General features: G+C 44.5%; 1 protein-coding gene across 3 annotated transcripts in view; it reads right to left on the reverse strand.

The window, feature by feature from the left end:
- Positions 1-274: 274 nt before the first annotated feature.
- Positions 275-19,783, reverse strand: part of myo1ea (myosin IEa) — a 56,728-nt gene continuing 37,219 nt past the window's right edge. For 2 of the 3 annotated variants that reach the window (XM_024140811.2, XM_070440185.1), the window contains exons 9-29: positions 19,585-19,717; positions 18,084-18,280; positions 17,895-17,975; positions 17,084-17,170; positions 16,875-16,961; positions 14,370-14,537; positions 13,674-13,759; positions 12,462-12,543; positions 11,948-12,054; positions 11,172-11,270; positions 8,264-8,408; positions 5,936-6,050; positions 5,590-5,759; positions 5,354-5,499; positions 3,698-3,844; positions 3,315-3,472; positions 3,110-3,199; positions 2,788-3,001; positions 2,509-2,544; positions 987-1,156; positions 275-822 (exon numbers count right to left, since the gene is read on the reverse strand). In XM_024140811.2, the coding sequence (XP_023996579.1) occupies positions 746-822; positions 987-1,156; positions 2,509-2,544; positions 2,788-3,001; positions 3,110-3,199; positions 3,315-3,472; positions 3,698-3,844; positions 5,354-5,499; positions 5,590-5,759; positions 5,936-6,050; positions 8,264-8,408; positions 11,172-11,270; positions 11,948-12,054; positions 12,462-12,543; positions 13,674-13,759; positions 14,370-14,537; positions 16,875-16,961; positions 17,084-17,170; positions 17,895-17,975; positions 18,084-18,280; positions 19,585-19,717 (2,595 nt within the window). In that variant the 3' untranslated portion in view covers positions 275-745. The remainder of the gene's footprint in view (positions 823-986; positions 1,157-2,508; positions 2,545-2,787; positions 3,002-3,109; positions 3,200-3,314; positions 3,473-3,697; positions 3,845-5,353; positions 5,500-5,589; positions 5,760-5,935; positions 6,051-8,263; positions 8,409-11,171; positions 11,271-11,947; positions 12,055-12,461; positions 12,544-13,673; positions 13,760-14,369; positions 14,538-16,874; positions 16,962-17,083; positions 17,171-17,894; positions 17,976-18,083; positions 18,281-19,584; positions 19,718-19,783) is intronic. The other variant, XM_024140813.2, reaches the window with a different exon arrangement.

Genomic DNA, 19,783 nt, shown 5'->3' on the forward strand with positions numbered 1-19,783 from the left:
AGAGCGGGGAGATTCCTGAAGACATTTACCTTTGTCACACTGCATTTCCTTTTCCCGAAAGTGATTGCATCCGTTTAGTTGACTAATAAGAATTGGTTAACAAACACATTCGATCATTGTTTTTCTAGGGAAATGCATTGCCGAAGTTTATAAAATCACAGTGCAATGAACTATTAATGTCCATTTTATGCAGAAATTTGTCAACAGATTTCTATAGCCAATACCATCTGTAAATTCATCTTAGCAGCACAAATCCCCATTGAAAACTATATTGAACTAAAACAGACAGTGGCTTCTTGGAAACAACCCCGAATTCATGTTAAAACCCTTTCATTTCCAAAATGAGAAATGTAATTACAACCTGGTTCCACATATCATGCATCCAAAATATCACCATGAAACCATAGCGAAGTGAAAAAGGGAAGGGAGAATGTAGAAAGCTATATAAATACAATAAATAGTTTTGTTCAGTGCTCACAGGGATTGAGTAGCAATTTGCCCCTGGACAAAAAAGTATTGTCCTCAGATCCCCATAAAAATAGAACTTCATTGCAAGCCTGACGCTCCTCTTGTCTGTCCAGAATAACAGGAAGTTACATCCAGAAGAAGGCTACAATGCAGGAGTGGAGAAAATGTCAGTTTCTCTCTTCTCGGTCTCACAAAATCTCTGTTTTGTTTGGTAGCTCTATCTCCGGTCTGTACTTCTCTCCTGGTGATTGACAGTCAGCTGTTCTTCATGCAGCTCCTAGATCTTGCTGACGTAGTTGTTGGGGAACAGGCCTTGCTTTGCCCGTAGCCTCCCCGTCCACCAGCCAGAAGCATCTGACCAAGAAAGAAGACTTAGTTTACAGTGGGACTAAAGTGTTACATTTTTWAAAAATGTGAAAGCGTTAAATTGCAAATGTTTTGTGCACCCCGCACCAAACAAAATCCAATAATTTTCCCTTTGTGCGATGACGGTATGATTTCTGCCTCCTGTATATTACCTTCCTTGATGATGTCGATGACGTCGTCTGCATTGAAGCTGAGCTCATCTGTGTCCTGAGCATCATAGGCATAAAGGGCTTTGCACTGGGGCACCTGGGGCTTGGGTTTGGGGGCAGGTTTGGGTCGCCCCCCACCTGGGGGTGGTCTACTGACCGACTGTCTTTGGACACTGAGGAATAAAGAGAAAGACAACAGGAGCGAGCCTTAGTTATCAAAGAAAAGAAAGTCTCCTATCCTTCATTAGTGTGACACTATTCTACTGGCTGACTAGAACACTACAGTCAGTCATTAGGAAAGCTTCTGGTTATTGTGTGGCTTTAGCAAAGGATGTGAAGTTATCGATATTGGGATGAAAGAACATACCATGTGAGTTTGTGTGGTAGTTATTATTGGATTGGTATGTGCTTACTCCATTGTTTCTTTCAAAGACACATAACTAAATAGAAGTTGATATGCACAGCTCTACCACAAGATGGCGAGCCATCCCATAGATTTGTCTCAGTACCAACACTATTGGTGCCTTTCCAATTAGGATTTACCCCAGTGTTTTACCCAGAACGCTCAGACTTTTGTGTTTCCATCTACGCGGGCYGGYACCCATGTCTCACTGGGCCATGGCTCCGGCGGACCTGCTCTGCATTGGAGCCRAGGCAAGGCCCTGGGTACTTTTCAGCTGGTACTTACAGTACATAACAATGGCTAACAGTGAACTTTAACACCTTCTCACAAAGCAATAGTTTTGAAAGATGCAAAGGTGGTTGATTATGCACACCACAAGTCTTTAGTGTCATACTAAAGACTAGTTATWGTGGAAACACAATAACATTAGAGCTCACATTAGCATAACACACTGGTAACTCCATGGTGTGGGGCTAAGTCTCATTGGAAATCACCACATGGTATTATGGGGTGTAAAACACTGGAAAGTAGTTTGTAAATACAGTGAATTCATTTGAGAAGGCTAGAGATGAAAAATACACACACACAACCCCTTCACGAAGTCAACCAATAAGCAAACTATCACACCAAATTAATCACCAATAAAAAAGTTATATCTTGCTTCCCCAAGATTTGTATCCAGGATATCTCAAAACCATTGAGACGTACCCAATAAAGGTTTTCCATGTTAGCTGACACCAGACCCAATTTTGGGAGAAAAAAGTAAGCCCAGTAATTTGCAAGCAGTGGGATCTAGCGATATTATATGAGAATAGATTCCATATCAGGAATCCATATCATGCCTTTGAAGGTATAATTCTGGAGCAAAATGACTCTTCAACAACAGAATGATTGATAGCATGTTACTGGGCTCAGACTTTTTTCTGTAGTTTCGTCCAATCAGATGATAGGTTTTGCCTTCTTCTGATTCAACATCAGCTGTTAGAGAGATGTCTACAAGCAAGAAGGAGAGCATCTAGCTACAGGAGAGCCAGGGAGAGATACACATCATGCCAGTGAGCTGCGCCTGGCTTGGCTAAGGTCTGAACCATCATCCAACACACCGCAAACACTCAGACTCACATTCCTCCATTCGAAGCTGTCCGGGCGCCTCCGTTACTATAAAGGAATACATCATCCAAGTTACAGCAGGACACTGTGTGTGTGTGTGCGTGCGTGCACGCTCACACACCGAAACAGCACTGCACCATACTGACACAAACCATGTTACACACCATACTCATCCTCAGTATTTACATGTTTATGTAAGAGCAAACGTATCTGTATAGTAAGTCATTATAGTTATCAGTTCTTAGGGCTCTGTATTGGGAGGTAATCAGGGCTATTGCTGCCAGTACTCACCCTGCCGCCCCCTGGTCAGGGACCTTGAGACAGTCCAGGTTTGGCTGGTTGGGCTTAGGATGGYTGCTGCCTCTCTCCTTCAGAATGACGTTGTTGGGTAGAAAGGGGCGGGACCCATTGCCTGTTGACGGAGGCCTCTGATTGGAATGCTGTGAGGCGTTCCTCTGATTGGCTATGTGGTTGGTGTTTTTCGGACCACCATTCTGATAGGCAACTGTGACAAAGAGGAAGATGGTTGTCATCAAGTGGAAACAGCTAACTGTTGCTAACTGCTTTATTATGTTCAGGGGTGAGGGCCTACATCAGCTAATGATTATTCTACCTGGAGGCCCAGGGGCAGCCCGTGTGGGAGTGTTCTGATGGGTTCTGGACACGYTGGAGCGACTCTGAGTGAAGCTCTTCTTGGTGGGACCTACAAAGGGGACTCTAAGTCAGTAAACAGCATGTTTCAGACAACACTAGGAAAACACCATGTCGATTGAATCCTGATGTGGAGGGATGGTACACACTACTCCTGTAATACTCACGTGTGTTCTTGGGCAGACCGGCTCCAATGCTGACCTGCAGCGTCTTACTGGAGGGCTTTGTGACAGCCACGTCCCCCTGGCCCTGGACAAACATCACCTGTCTGGAGCCGCCTCCACTCAGGAAACCCCAGTTCTCCTTCTTCAGCTTCAGCTCCAGTCTGAGAGACAGAGCAGAGAGATCTCCCTTACAACCACTGACTCAAACCATCCACTGGAAACTGCCAGAGAAATGTCATCCGTTATCTCAGTACCAAATCAAAAGCAGTATTTCCAGAACWACCCCAGAGTATTGTAAATAATGTTGACCAAAGCTTTGTCTACTTCCGCTCCACCCATATATAACACTGTCTGTTTAAAGGTATGTTTGTGTTTTCAGCACGTACGTGGTGCCAAACTTGAGCGGCAGCTTCCTCTGGGTCCTCTCCTCGAACCTGCGGGCCAGCAGGCTGATGAACTCGGTCTTAAAGGTGCACTCCAGCAGGCTGTCATACTCCTGCTCATGCAGRATCAGCAGGTCGTCCTGCATCGTGCTGAGGGACAGGGACAGACCAATCATTTGGGACTGGGGGAGCAACTTTGTGACATGCACTGTAATGTGACAGATATGAATAAAGTTTGATTTGAACTGATAGAGAGTGATTGTGAATTCGACATTTGATTCTATCGTCAGGTAAATATAGTACATTTGCATGTAAACGGCCCAGATGAATTATTTTATTTTACCAGGCAGGTCAATTAAGAACAAATTTTTATTTAAAATGACGGCCATTTGTTTTGTTGAAGTCACCGGTGAAGACAAATAATACTGACAGCATCAGCCCAGAGGTCAGCATAGGTAAATTATTACGACCCACATTACGTCATGACCCACTAAGCTTGACATTTGCATATAACCAGCGAGAGACAAAGCAGCAGGTAACTAAGGAGAGAGGGAAACCTGTTCCTGCAACTCACACAGCGATGCACTGTTTCCCCCCAATGAACTAAAGTCTTCTCCAATGAGCTTTTTACAATGCCTGCTTTCCCTCCCAGCACCACCTGGTTCATATTACCCACAACCCCCCAATCACTCACACAGACTCAAAAGCCTCTACAAAGTCTTCTATAATGTCCCCACCAAAAACAAAGCCCCATGCAAATCATGTGCAACATTCAACAAGCTAAATGATCATACAAGTTCCAAAGTTACACTCATAATCTAGTTGAGTGTTAAACACGGCTTTGACCAGTCAAGTTTTTTTTCTTTATTTTTTTCCTCGCTGGTTATATGCAAATGTCAAGCTTAGTGGGTCACAGAGTAATGTGGGTCGTAATAATTGACCTGACCTCTGGGCTGATGCTGTCAGTATTATTTGTCTTTACTGGTGACTTCAACAAAACAAATGGCCGTCATTGTAAATAAGTTCTTAATTGACCTGCCTGGTAAAATAAAGGCAGAATAAAATAATTACTCTGAAGCGTACTTTGTAGTTGTGTTCATATTCATATAGCCTTTACACACCCACAAGAGCAGATATATAAAAGAAGAGGTTTGAATCTTTTCCATGTTTGTAATACCCCATGTGTGATATTTAAAGGAACATGAAGACTTGAGTGATCGTACATCCAGACTTTGTAGCTTCTGCAGATAGCTGTAGCTTAACATGGTGGGTTTCTGTGAGCTGACAGAACAATCTCATGTGTACTGGGGGGCTGATTCCTGAGCTGTTTATCAACTTCCCTATTGAGACCCAGTGAGTAGTATCTTTTGTACTTGAACATACCGAAACCCAGATACCATGAATGTACAACCGTTTGGATGACATCACTGACAAGACCAATAGTCTTTATGTACAGTACATTGTGCAACTATCTATTTGTGACTGCTGGTGAAAAGCGTTACACTTTAACTAGCTGACTTTGCGAGGCCTTGAGTCTGCTGGTCCTGTGTGTTCTTACTGCCTAAGGGGAATAAACACTAAACAGTCAGTATGGGGCTAGGCAGACCCTGCCAGCCTCTCCTGGCGCCTGGGACCTGGGTCATAATATCTGGGTCTTACCTGAGAGACACAGCTAGGATCTTCTCCACATCAATCCGCCTCTTCAGCACCTCGTTCACCTGACCTTTCTCAGGGCCCTGCTTCACCTTTTCTCTMCCAATCAGGTACATACACTTCGGGGTCAGGATCAAGTCTCTCTTAATGCCCTGGAAACACACAGAGAGGAGACAAATTGTCATTGGACTAACAATATCAGAAACAAACAAACAGAGAATTCTGCTGTTCAAGACACCTACTTTGAAGCGACGGTCGTATTTTGTGACTTTGTCAGCGAAGTCAATCTTTTCCCTCTTGGCCAGGAACTGTCGTAGCTCAGGCCTGTCGTCCATACCGAGGTAGTCCCCCACAAAGTTCCTATTGAGGCTGTGTCTCCTCCTCTCCTTCCTGTTCACCAACAGGTCAGAGGCTGGGAATGGACACACAGGGACAGGCAGTCAGACAAGAATGCATACATATAGTCTCAATTCAGTTCATTTTTAGAAGCATTAGACCAGAACCTTGACACTGTTTGACATCTAAGTTTGAATATTAATCATGATGATTAGACTATTTCGTTTTTTTGAAAACGTGATTGTCACTCACCTTCCTCCCTCATCTGAACGTATTTCTTGCGGGCCACATACTTGCGCCAGGCTTTCTGGATGGCCCTGGCGTGGCTGTCAAACTTACGTTCCCTCGTCTCCTCCAACAGGAAGAGCTGTAGAAAGAGGCACAGATATGAAAACATTTATACCTGAACAACCTGTAACAGCAAAACATACTGTGCATACCTCAGTGTACAGACCCACCCAAATACAATGACAGGGATGACTGAACAGACATACTGTTAATGCTTGTAGAAATCTGAATAGACAAACACAATTGCAAGTTGTCAGGTTTTTTCAAATTCCTATGAGTATATAATAGCATAACACTATAATGTTCTCTCCAAAGCGAAAAGTGAACTGTTTTGATAACACTTTGACTAAATGGGTTATGGATAGATAAGCCATCCAGTGAAAGGAGCCTTGCCTAATACACTATTTTCTCCAATGTCCAGACCCATTTACAGTAGTAACAGTGCTATGGGTGGGTGTGCTATCAAGTCCTAAGCCCACCCTGGCTCTGCTCCCTCCCTCTCATTTCCTGATGGCTCCCCAGACACCCAGCATCAAATCTCCCCCTGCCCTGTCCCAGACTAAACATCATGCCCACTCACACGTACCCAATGCAGCCCTGGCACTGCCACACCCCTGGTACAGGCCACACAGGCTCAGTCTTGTCCTATCACTTTACATCAAATTACCCTTTAGTTACTAAACACATTCAAACTAGATCCGAATGTCCAATCAAATCAAAGTTTATTGTTCACATGCACACGGTACAGTGAAATGCCTGCTTGTTAACGCTCCTCAACAATGCAGTAAAATAACAATAACAAATTTAAAAATGGTATAAAAAAAAGAGGAATAAAAACAAGTATGAGTAATATGTTCATAATAGAATATAAAGTATGATTGATTTATAAAAATGAAGACTGCTTTATACATGTTAAAATAAAATGGGAAAAAACAATAGTGAGGATAAAAATTACTATGAAAGGAAGGAGATGACTGTTAAAGAGACTGTGGAGCCAGTGTTTAACCTGGGCTGGGAGTGTACTTAAGCCATCCAGACCTTTAACTCTGAGCAGCACCTGACATTGTGAAACCTCTGACAGTGTCTTACAGGGCTAACCATTAGCACCTTGTGAGACAGTCTACTCTGAAGAGAGAGTGATTCTACTCTTGGCCTGGACTCAAACTATGTCATCTAATTGTATGAAGAGAAAAAATAATGCTTTAGCCATGAACTAATGACTTTGTGTCAGCGTCTTATCAGAGGGAGGTTTGTTTTGAGAAGCCTGGCAGCTGGGTAATCGCAGGGTCAGCCCGTGTGATATTTGTGTTTCATAAGCACACCTCAGTCACATCGGCTAAGGAGGGCAATGAGGGGGGAGGGGGGCTAGGGAACTTGGCAGTCTGCTGCTGAAATCACACAAGGCCTGATTCAGGACTATGTAATGTATCTTCACGCATGTGTGTACAGATGTCAATAAGTGATCTCACGGGCTAGCCACAAGCACGGCTTTCATTGGAGCAGTGGGAAAAAGTGCAGTTACGGTGGAAAAAACACCCTCCAATGTCCCACCACCTCCTTGACCACAGACTCGCACTTGTGTATGAGTTCCAGTGTAGTGTTGACTCAAAAGCTCTGACGTGGGCACCAGAGCTGGGTCTAACCCCCTCCTTCCTGCTCCCCAATCACAGATATACTGACATGTTCCTGCATACTACTTTACTACCTTTTATGGTGTTCAGTCTAAAAACTCTTGAGTTCTCTCCCTGACAACAGAATTATTGCATGCCAACGCACATGCCAACAACACCATGGCAGCCTGCAGCCTATGAGAGGTCTAATTCTACGCCTGTTCTAACCTATTAGAAGAAAGTTAGGTAGGTGGTATTTTCATTGGACGAAGGCAGGTTGGTGGTACAGTTTCATGGAATGGGTTACTTGAATGGGTATACTTACTGGAAGAGGCCAGTTTACAGTACATATTCACTGTACATATTCCCTGTATGTTGGCATGTCAGAGAGGAGTGGTTTAACTGTATGTAGGCAGGTCAGAGAGAGGAGTAGTCTAACTGTATGTAGGCAGGTCAGAGMGGGGCGGTCTAACTGTATGTTGGCAGGTCAGAGAGGGGCGGTCTAACTGTATATAGGCAGGTCAGAGAGGGGCGATCTAACTATATGTAGGCAGATCAGAGAGAGGAATGGTCTAACTATATGTAGGCAGGTCAGAGAGCAGCGGTCTAACTGTATGTAGGCAGGTCAGAGACAAGAATGGTCTAACTGTATATAGGCAGGTCAGAGAGGGGTGAGTCTTACCGACTCAGGTGCTTTGATGAAGACCTTTGTGCATCCAAGCTGGAACTGGTCCTGGTCCATGTTGACTGCACGTAGGAGATGAAGAACACCCTGCTTCTCATCTCCACGCCATGTAGGCCACGACTCCTTAGTCAGGATGGCATACCTGAGGAACATAATGAGGGAGAGAGAGATAATTAGATGAAGAGAAAAATTGAGAGAAAAATCCACAACTAAACACTMATTTTGAACATTTGGACATGTTGTTGCAGCATTTGCGAGAGATTAAGCGTATACTATTGCTATCCTTGTCCTATATGATGCAAGGGAGAAGAAAGAGGCCTGGGGCGCATTAAGAAAATACATTCACCACACCACAAGTCTAACAATACAGTAACCAAACTCTAAACTCAGCAGTGATTTTTCACGATGACTCTTATACAGTATGTGTATAAATCCAACAACAGAAGCCCTGACTTCTCCCTGTGTTCTATAGCAGTGGTTCTCATCAGCAGGCTCAGCACACCCCACAGCCTGTTCCTTCGAGCCTGCCAACACTAACATTAGCAAAGTGAGCACTTCCCGACTGCYTGCAAATGCCGACCCTGTGTCCTTTTCCTGAGAGAGATGAGAGAGACCGCCCTACCCTATGCTGCTGACTGGGATAGGGGCATTCAAAACCAATCGCTATTCTTATTCTGGGAGGGCAGGGCAGTGTCACACGAAAGAGACTCATACAATTGAAGTCAGAAGTTTACATACACCTTAGCCAAATACATTTAAACTCAGTTTCACACTCCCTGACATTTAATCCTAGTAAAAATTCCCTGTCATGGGTCAGTTAGGATCACCACTTTATTTTAAGAATGTGAAATGTCAGAATAATAGTAGAGAGAATGATTTATTTCAGCTTTTATTTCTTTCATCACATTCCCAGTGGATCAGACGATTCCTCCTGACAGAGCTGGTGTAACTGAGTCAGGTTTGTAGGCCTCCTTGCTCACACACGCTTTTTCAGTTCTGCCCAAAAATGTTCTATAGGATTGAGGTCAGGGCTTTGTGATGGCCACTCTAATACCTTGACTTTGTTGTCCTTAAGCCATTTTGCCACAACTTTGGAAGTATGCTTGGGGTCATTGTCCATTTGGAAGACCCATTTGCGACCAAGCTTTAACTTCCTGACTGATGTCTTGAGATGTTGCTTCAATATATTCACATAATTTTCCTTCCTCATGAGGCCATCTATTTTGTGAAGCACCCTCACAACATGGTGCTGCCACCCCCGTGCTTCACGGTTGGGATGGTGTTCTTCGGCTTGCAAGCCTCCCCCTTTTTCCTCCAAACATAACGATGGTTATTATGGCCAAACAGTTCTATTTTTGTTTCATCAGACCAGAGGAGATTCTCCAAAAAGTACGATCTTTGTCCCCATGTGCAGTTGCAAACCGTAATCTGGCTTTTTTATGGCGGGTTTGGAGCAGTGATTCCTTCCTTTCAGGTTATGTTGATATAGGAATCGTTTTACTGTGGATATAGATACTTTTGTACCTGTTTCCTCCAGCATCTTCACAAGGTCCTTTGTTGTTGTTCTGGGATTGATTTGCACTTTTCGCACCAAAGTACGTTCATCTCTAGGAGACAGAACGCGTCTTCTTCCTGAGCGGTATGACGGCTGCGTGGTCCCATGGTGTTTATATTTGCATACTATTGTTTGTACAGATGAACGTGGTACCTTCAGGCGTTTGGAAATTGCTCCCAAGGGTGAACCAGACTTGTGGAGGGCTCCAATTTCTTTTCTGAGGTCTTGGCTGATATATTTTGATTTTCCCATGATGTCAAGCAAAGAGGCACTGAGTTTGAAGGTAGGCCTTAAAATACATCCACAGGTACACCTCCAAATGACTCAAATGATGTCAATTAGCCTATCAGAAGCTTCGAAAGCCATGACATTGTCTGGAATTTTCCAAGCTGTTTAAAGGCACAGTCAACTTAGTGTATGTAAACGTCTGACCCACTGGAATTGTGATACAGTGAATTATAAGTGAAATAATCTGTCTGTAAACAATTGTTGGAAAAATTACTTGTGTCATGCACAAAGTAGATGTCCTAACCGACTTGCCAAAACTATAGTTTGTTAACAAGAAATTTGTGGTTGAAAAACGAGTTTTAAATGACTCCAACCTAAGTGTATGTAAACCTCCGACTTCAACTGTACATATAAACTCAGCAGAAAAAGAAACGTCCTCTCACTGTCAACTGTGTTTATTTGTATAATATTTGTATGAACATAAGATTCAACAACTGAGACATAAACTGAACAAGTTCCACAGACATGTGACTAACAGAAATGGAATAATGTGTCCCTGAACAAAGGAGGGGTCAAAAATCAAAAGTTACAGTCAGTATCTGGTGTTGCCACCAGCTGCAGTGTTTTTCAGAGTCAGTAAAAAGGCCTCTTTAGTGTCCTAAGTTTTCATTACTGTGACCTTAATTGCCTACCATCTGTAAGCTGTTAGTGTCTTAGCGACCGTTCCACAGGTGCATGTTCATTAATTGTTTATGGTTCATTGWACAAGCATGGGAAACAGTGTTTAAACCMTTTACAATGAAGATCTGTGAAGTTATTTGGATTTTTACAAATAATCTTTGAAAGACAGGGTCCTGAAAAAGGGACGTTTCTTTTTTTGTTGAGTTTATATATTCTTAGTTCCATTCCTTTTCTTAGATTTGTGTGTATATGTTATGAAATTGTTAGATATTACTTGCTAGATATTGCTGCACTGTCAAAACTAGAAGCACAAGCATTTCGCTACACCCGCAATAACATCTGCTAAACACGTGTATGTGACCAATAAAATTAGATTTACACTGAAAGTGTAGAATTCATTCATTCCTTTATGCCACTCTCCCCCAGAAGGAAGGGCCTTACCTGTTGAGGAACTTCCTGAAGACTCTGCGGTAGGCATAGCCAGCACGCCTCACCCTGATGTTCTCCTTCAGGCCCAGGTACTCCACTTGGTGCTTTACCCTGAAGAAAGAAGAGAGAGGGGAATACAGGGTCAGTCTGGCTGGGATGTATGAAGAAGGTTGGTCAGATGCCTCAACCAACCCTTCACCACAAAGATATAGCAGTGAAGACGGTCATCTGTCAGCATCTACCTACCTCCATTTCTAAGATAAATCTAAATAAATCAATTATATTTTATAATGAACCTCATGGTGAGGCTATAACATAATTGATATGTTCCGACACTAAGGATACTGTAAGGAATTAAAGAATGCACCCAGGCTTCCTGTGAAAACAGCAGTCCTGGTGCTAATTAGGCAGCCGACCTGAGCCCAGCTCACAACAGGAAGACCATTAGGCCCCAACAACACAGCACCCTGCATCAGTACATCTCGTACCCAGCAAGGGAAGAAAGAGCGAGAAGGAAAAACAAAGGGAGTTAGAGTAAGAGTGTCTCAGAGACTTCCTCCATCACGCAGTCTTAAAGAGACCAGAACAGGGAAATACAATACCAGTGAGTGATTCAACAAGCAGACCTAACAACATTGAGTTGTGATATCCTGCTCAATATCAATTGACAATCTCTAGAACGGACTGTAAATTATGTAATAAAAACCGGTTTTGTTTGACACTTTCACACACATCTCAAAGACTRTGTGTTTTGCAGTTCCCTGACATTTCAGTGTTCAGACACTCACCGGCTCTCCTCCCAGTCCTTAGGCTTCTTGGTCTCATTGGGTTTGATGCAGCGGATGTAGTGAGGRGTGCACTTCATCAGCGTCTGGACCAGGTCATTCGCTTGTTTCTGAACGGAGAAGTAGGAGGAAGAAGAGGGAGAGGATGAAGAATAGTTTGTGTTTAAAACATATAAACTGTATCTACATGTTGTTGCTGAATCACTGTTTGTACTCAAAGCTGTAGTGTTCAGGGACACAGCACCGATGCGACTGATTACAAGGCGGTATCTTTGTGCTTGAGAGATACTGATGGGTGTTAGAGAGAGAACATGGCACCACGTCCCTGATTAAAACTGTCATCACTGGAACACAGAGATGACACTAAAACAACACTGGAGTGAATTAGCTTTTCATCTGCAGGCTCTGGATTTGCACCTGACAGAGTGATAAGGTCCGGTAGGCGTGTGGCCCATAGATACACCCATGTCACTGATGTACGGCGTACAAACACACGTCTCACAGCAGCTCAACACACCTTGATTTTACTGCCCGCTGTCGTTGGCCTGCCTTTCTTTTCGGCGTTGAGGTTATCTGGAAACAGGGCCCTGATGAAAGCTCTGTAGAGGAGAACCAGGGTGTAATAAGGACTGATAGACAGCATTGGCAATGTATATAGAAGACCAGGCTAAGACTGTTTTCCACTTGAGTTTTCTTAGAAGCAGCAAACTCAGGTCTGTGGAATCTCTGAGCTGGCTGCCAGTGRCTCAGCTCACATTGTTGTTTAGCTTCAGGGAACTGAACTGAAGTTTGTATAACTGTGGTTTTTAGCTGCTCTCCTGCCAAACTGTGACTTTCACTTCCTCGAAATGTGAATTTTTATTGCACTGTGACTGGAAAGTTATACCAGCAAATATGGTATTTTMTTTATACTCATTCCTTTTAATCATGCTACAGTCAGAATGTCCTCACTCACAACATGGTCTCTTAACCCATGATGGATGTGTGCTGGTCAGAATGTAGCACATAGTTGCCGGGATTCCAGAACCTCTCAATAGTTCTGATCGTAACCTTTCTGTTTATCACTTGAAGTGCTCAAAGTGCTCATTTTGCAGTCCTCAAATAAACCTGTTGTAAATAACAACTAACAAGGTTCAAGTTCAAGAAATCTACTGCTTAAGGAATTATTTATTTGTTGTTGACAAACATATTAGTCAAGTAAAACAAATACAGGGACTGTCAGGACACAAAATGTGCAAACGTTTACACATGAGGGCTACCATCTTTCCCTGCATGAGTATTTGTCTGGTCTTAAACGTTTTAATCAAGGCCATGTGGACATAAGGGAGGATCAGTGGGCTTTGTGTGTGCAGATGGACCAGCAGCACGCTAACAATGTCCAGCTGACTATAATGATATTTTCTTTCTTCTCTGAGCAGACCTGCTGTGCTAAGGAATGAGGCTCCTTTCCCTCCACACATTTGTGTCTGTGTGTCTATAAGTGTGTGTGTGTGTGTGTGTGTGTGGGGGGGGGGTTCTGAGATCACGTATCTGAATGGGGTTTTGGGGTCTTGGCATGGCCCACCGTGCAGGGCCCCCTGCAGGCTACACACAAAAGGGCTTTAGAGGCTGTGGAGGCTGTTTGCACAGATGGCCACTGGCGGCTCAAAGGAGGCCCAGGAACCGGTCTCAGAAAGAACAGCTAGCTGCATATGCTCTCTAATGCTTGCATAAGTGATGAGTGACTTACATTTCGCTGCTTTGCATCAACTCGATGAGGTCACTGAAGAGGACGTCACGGTTCCTCTCACAGAAGCCCTCTGCGTCGTAGGACACCTGGAGGAGAGATGTTAGAGGGTTAGTGACGATCATAGCACACAGTTAACCCATTCAGATAGCAGTTAGTACCCTCTGCTCAGTCCAGGTGCCCTATCAAAATTAACAGAGAATGTTAAGAGCAACAACAAAGAATTCATTGACAAAAGAGAAACGATTGACGACAGGTTCTCTGCAAGACCACCAATGTTGCATTTTTAAGCTTGCTTCCCAACTACAGCTTCATATACATAGAGTGTGTATAGATCATTGGTATAGCCACTATAGTCTGGGCTGGTACTGTAGGAATGTTCTAAGCCATGATGACTTAGGACCAGAACCCCTCCAAGCCATTATGACATGGTTCATTAGGACTTGTGGCATGCAGAGTGTACCAGGCTGAGACCCAAACACATCTGAAGCACACAGCACAAACCATGAGAATGAAAGGGTGAGAGAAATGGAGAAAGAGTGAGAAAAGGACTGGAAAAAGAGAAAGAGATGACATGAGAAGAAGAAAGAGCACAACAGTGTGAAAGACAGAATGAGAGAAAGATAGGGAGAGAGACGAGAGATGAGAGGAGAGAGGGATAAGGAGAGGAGAAGAGAGGTGTACTGCAGTGTTGCAGACCTTGCCAGCGTAGTGGTGGATGATGAAACCTTGGTTCCAGCTGTTGAAGTGTTCATGGGAGTTGATGGCCACCCTCAGCTTCTGCAGCATGGTCTGGTCTGCCCCCTCGCCCACCGCGTGCATGGTGGCACACACGTCATCCAGGATGCTCATGATGCCAGGGGGGTTCTGGGAAGAGAACCAAAGAGATGAGCACAGAGAATAACCTCAGCCACGACACATCAGATCTAAAACATTAACATATCCCCCATGACCATCTTGATTATAACTGACAATGCCAACTTTCTCCACACACTAGACACTCTTTCTGAATTCCACATAAATACATGTAATGTCAATGTCATGGATAGACTAAAGTGATAAACATGGGTTACAGTATTCGTTGTGTACTCCACCAGCTCAAAGCATAACAGCAGAGCCAATTNTGGCGGCTGAATGGAGGCCTAGGAACGCACAAGACGGTCAGGGGAGTCTACTCCTCAATGTAGCTCCCTAGGGAGACAGTAAGACACTCGCCAGACCTTAGAAGTCCTGAGCAAACCCCCAAGAGAGGGGAGAGCACCTCCAGCCCTGCACACTCCTATTGAACTGCCTCTCCAGCTGCACTAGTAATCTGCAAGTCTCCTTCAGATGCATCCATTCATATACATCATAATAGATGGTCTCTCTTTGTGGACTTCTAAACAAAATGCTCAGCCCGGTCTCAGAAAGAACAGCTAGCTGCATATGCTCTCTAATACTTGCATAAGTGACTTACATTTCGCTGCTTTGCATCAACTCGATGAGGTCACTGAAGAGGACGTCACGGTTCCTTTCACAGAAGCCCTCTGCGTCGTAGGACACCTGGAGGAGAGATGTTAGAGGGTTAGTGACGATCACAGCACACAGTTAACCCATTCAGATAGCAGTTAGTACCGTCAGCTCAGTCCAGGTGCCCTATCAAAATTAACAGAGAATGTTAAGAGCAGCAACAAAGAATTAATTGACAAAAGAGAATCGATTGATGACAGGTTCTCTGCAAGACCACCAATGTTAAATTTTTAAGCTTGCTTCCCAACTACAGCTTCATATACATAGAGTGTGTATAGATCATTGGTATAGCCACTATAGTCTGTGGTGGTACTGTAGGAATGTTCTAAGCCATGATGACTTAGGACCCCTCCAAGCCATTATGACATAGTTCATTAGGACTTGTGGCATGTGTACCAGACTGAGACCCAAACGCATCTGAAGCACACAGCACAAACCATGAGAATGAAAGTGAGAGAAATGGAGAAAGAGTGAGAAAAGGACTGGAAGAAGAGAGAGACGACATGAGAAGAAAGAGCACAACAGTATGAAAGACAGAATGAGAGAAAGATAGGGGGAGAGACGAGAGATGAGAGGAGAGCGGGATAAGGAGAGGAGAGGAGAAGAGGTATACTGTAGTGTTGCAGACCTTGCCAGCGTAGTGGTGGATGATGAAGCCTTGGTTCCAGCTGTTGAAGTGTTCATGGGAGTTGATGGCCACCCTCAGCTTCTGCAGCATGGTCTGGTCCGCCCCCTCGCCCACCGCGTGCATGGTGGCACACACGTCATCCAGGATACTCATGATGCCAGGGGGGTTCTGGGAGGAGAACCAAAGAGATGAGCACAGAGAATAACCTCAGCCATGACATCAGATCTAAAACATGAACATATCCCCCATGACCATCTTGATTATAACTGACAATGCCAACTTTCTCCACACACTAGACACTCTTTCTGAATTCCACATAAATACATGTAATGTCAATGTCATGGATAGACTAAAGTGATAAACATGGGTTACAGTATTCGTTGTGTACTCCACCAGCTCAAAGCATAACAGCAGAGCCAATTCACAATTAGCGACCGCATTGCATCTCAGAACATCACACACCCACACTGAATGATGTCATCACAACACACACAGCTGCTGCCCTATCTGGCTCCACACAGTGTCCATGGACACGGCAGCCAGTGGCCTTCACTGGTGACAGTCGTTGCAGTGTCTCTGGCTCTTTAGTTGTGGCAAAGTCACAAACAGAGAACACAGGTTTTTGTCACTAGTGGAAATGCAGCTCTGGTAAAGTTACCACAGTCACAGATGTAGCCAACTGGGCTTGGTCTAAAACAGAGGAGTCAGAGACTGGACACAGACTCCCTTGCTTGGCTGCCTCAGATCTCAGCTTGTTTAAGGGTCGCCCTTGTTGTGGATTTCATGGATTAAGCCTCTCAGCGGGACRGATAAATCAAATTAAGAGGCATGTCGGCACGTTTGAGGATGTTAGACTGCCGGTCATGGGAAGAGTGGGGAGGCTTCAGTAGCCCTACTGTAACTCAATTGGCAGAGTGTTTGCTCTTATTTGGAGCATTTAGACGGCAGGCATAACAAACTACAGATCTATCTAAAGTAGTTTCACAACCGTTTCCTGTTATCCCATTTATATATGTGACTTCACGGTATGCATTAAATTAATAGTGGGCACTGGGGACTCTGCTTACCAGTTTGCTCTCAATGAGATCGCAGACAATCTTGTTGTTAAAGTATTCGATAGGAGTCCACCGGATGCCTTCTTGTATATACTCCTCCTAGAGAGAGAGGGGGGAGGAGAGTGATTGGTCAGATGATGATTCTCTACTTAAACATGAGACAACTAACTTCTGCTGGTGAAAAGGTGTGAGAACAATGAGTGAAATGCCCAAAACATTACCTGCTCAGCTTTAAGCGTGAGCTCAATGAAGATCTGTTGCAGTTTCTCATTCACAAAGTTGATGCAGAACTGCTCAAAGCCATTTTTCTACACAGAAAGAGATGATGCATTAGTGATAAACCAGAGAGTCTGTGAGAGTGAAGTCATCCGTACGGACACAGAGAGCTGGGGAACTCCTCTGGGCTTCCTGAATGGGCCCTGTTTATGAGGTGAGGATATCTACCAGTCAGCCTGGCGTGGCTGGAGGAAAACATCTCCACAATACTTTACACCACAATAGACCTGGGACCTGAGACTAATGTTTTATCTAAAGAAACCCAATATTTCCCTTCTCAGGCCCTCTGAGCACTGAGGTTTATTTTCTCTGTGCTTTGTTCGTAATAGGCCTGTGTATTAACATAAGGACTGTGGACGGACCCAACCACTGTTTAGATAACAGTTGTATGCTATCTAAACATACAGCTTAACATTAGCTCATGTTAGGTATCAGAGGACAGGTACATCATGGTTTGAGACTGTAGCCACGCTACGTTTCATTATTTAATCAAGGCCAGTCCTTTTCAGGGGGCATCAGTGAGACCCCCAATAATGCAACCTAAACAAACAGCTAATCAGATTAGACAAATCCATTAAAGAATGCTGTCCATAATCCGGACACTTTACAAAATCGGTCTGATCCGGTGTCTTTAAGCTGTTTAACTACCCAAACTTTACTATGATTACTGAGATGTAGTGACCATGTATCACCTTCTGCTATGATTTCCATATGTAAATCATAAAACATAAAAGGGCAAATCTATAGAAAACTTACTTGGAATATTTCAAATCCATAGATATCCAACACGCCAATATTAAACTCTTGATGAACCTTCACGATGGCTTTGTTGATGGACTGAAACAGAAAAAAAATGCTTTGTTACATTTGCCCATTTAAGAGGGGAGAGGACCGGGTATTATTCTAAAGGTCAACAGGTCATGGAGAAGGAGTGTCCATTYATACCTCTACTAGGAAGTCAAAAACACGTGAGTGCAGGGCCTTGGACAGGGCGTCCCGTGTGTAACACGCCTGCTCCACATTCAGTGTCACGTCGATGGACTCCATGGAACTGCCCCACTTGCTGTCCATCTTCCTGCTGGTCAACTTCTCCTTCAGCCGCTTCTGGTCAATCCCCAGCAGAAAAGCAGGGAAGGCCAGGACTGCAGAGAGAGAGAGAGACAAGAGAGAATGAAGAAAGATACATTCTACAGATGTGTGGCACACACCCTCCTCATGAAACAAAACACCAGTACATTCTGAATACGTTGGATACAATAAAACAAAGGGTTCAACAACAAAACGGAAAGCAATCACGTCTGGTGATGGCTCATTGCTCCCTCCTCCCTGCCATAGCCACAACAACTGGGTTCTCCTAGCAGAGGCCTGAGCATGCGGAGGGCCATTAGGACTCTCCTGAGAGCCCCTCCCTGCCTCATTACACTGAGTCACTTCCCCCAGAAGGAAACTGCTCTCAGTCTCTGGGTCTGACAGTGTCTGAGAATGCATCAGACAGATCAAATAGCCACCGTTTGGGAAATGAGGGTGTGACCGACTGTACTCCATACCACAGCACAGGCCAAGTCTATCCTCAGGACCATGCTGCATCTCCTACTGTAGCCCTCTCCCTCAAAGAGGATATAGATAGTATCAATGACGAGCAGCCAGTTCATCTATACCCAAAATAATGATCCATACAAGTCAGATGGATGGTTAGAGGTTTATATGTACAGTACAAGGGAGTGTTCTTTCTAGTGGATCTGAGGCATGGATTTGTTTGGCTGAGCGTGAGCAGATGTTTATGCAGACTTGTGTTGGTGTGGTTTTATATGGAGCACCAGGGGTCTTGATATGTGAAACACATTGCAGTCAGACAGGAAGTGAGATAGGGGGGAGAGGAGACGCAGAGACTCTACACATGCCGCTTTGTACCTGGCTAACCAGAGGTGCTACATTGCATAATTCAGCCTGAATGGGTGGCTGTGAGGTGGGCAAGGAAGTAGAGAAGAAGGGAGGGAGGGAGGAAGGGGAAGAGAGGGGCGGGGGAAGAGTAGGAGTGGGGCAGGAAGAGGCTGCGTTTCTCTGAGTAATTTTAGTCTGTGATGTAATGTGCCCAGACCTTGAAAATTGTTTTTTATTTTCTCTGGTAATTCAGCGTGGCCTGGAGTTTGGCTGCAGCCCTGCATTAACACAATGAAGCTTTGGGGAGTGAAAACAGTCAGCACAGCGTCCTGAGGAATGTGCTTCCTAACCTAACCTGTCCCATAAAGAGCAGCCCAGGACACTGGAGAGGAACGCTAGGGGGACATGCCAGTCTGGAGGTTGGAGACACAGAGAGACAGTCTGACCCCTTTCTCCCTTCCCACACCCTGTTGACTCCCCTCAGATGTGAAAGGACTGGATTGGTGCAAGCAACAAGCTCTACCTAGCCCTCTACATAAACAAAGTTACAAGGGTTGGTACGTACACTCCTCGCTTTCAACAGCGGCGTAGTTCCCTGCTTCCCTGAAGTTGATGTTCCCAAGGTGCAGGACTCCGGCTACAATCTGCAGCACCAGCCCACGGTCCTCCCCTGAGATGCCAATCACCTCCATGGCATGCTGGTAGAGGACAGAGACAGAACAGGAGACATGAACCCAGGGTTGAAACGCAGGTTTACAGTGGCT

This window comes from Salvelinus sp. IW2-2015, unplaced genomic scaffold (genome assembly GCF_002910315.2).
Source record: "Salvelinus sp. IW2-2015 unplaced genomic scaffold, ASM291031v2 Un_scaffold2289, whole genome shotgun sequence".
Classification (NCBI taxonomy): Eukaryota; Metazoa; Chordata; class Actinopteri; order Salmoniformes; family Salmonidae; genus Salvelinus; species Salvelinus sp. IW2-2015.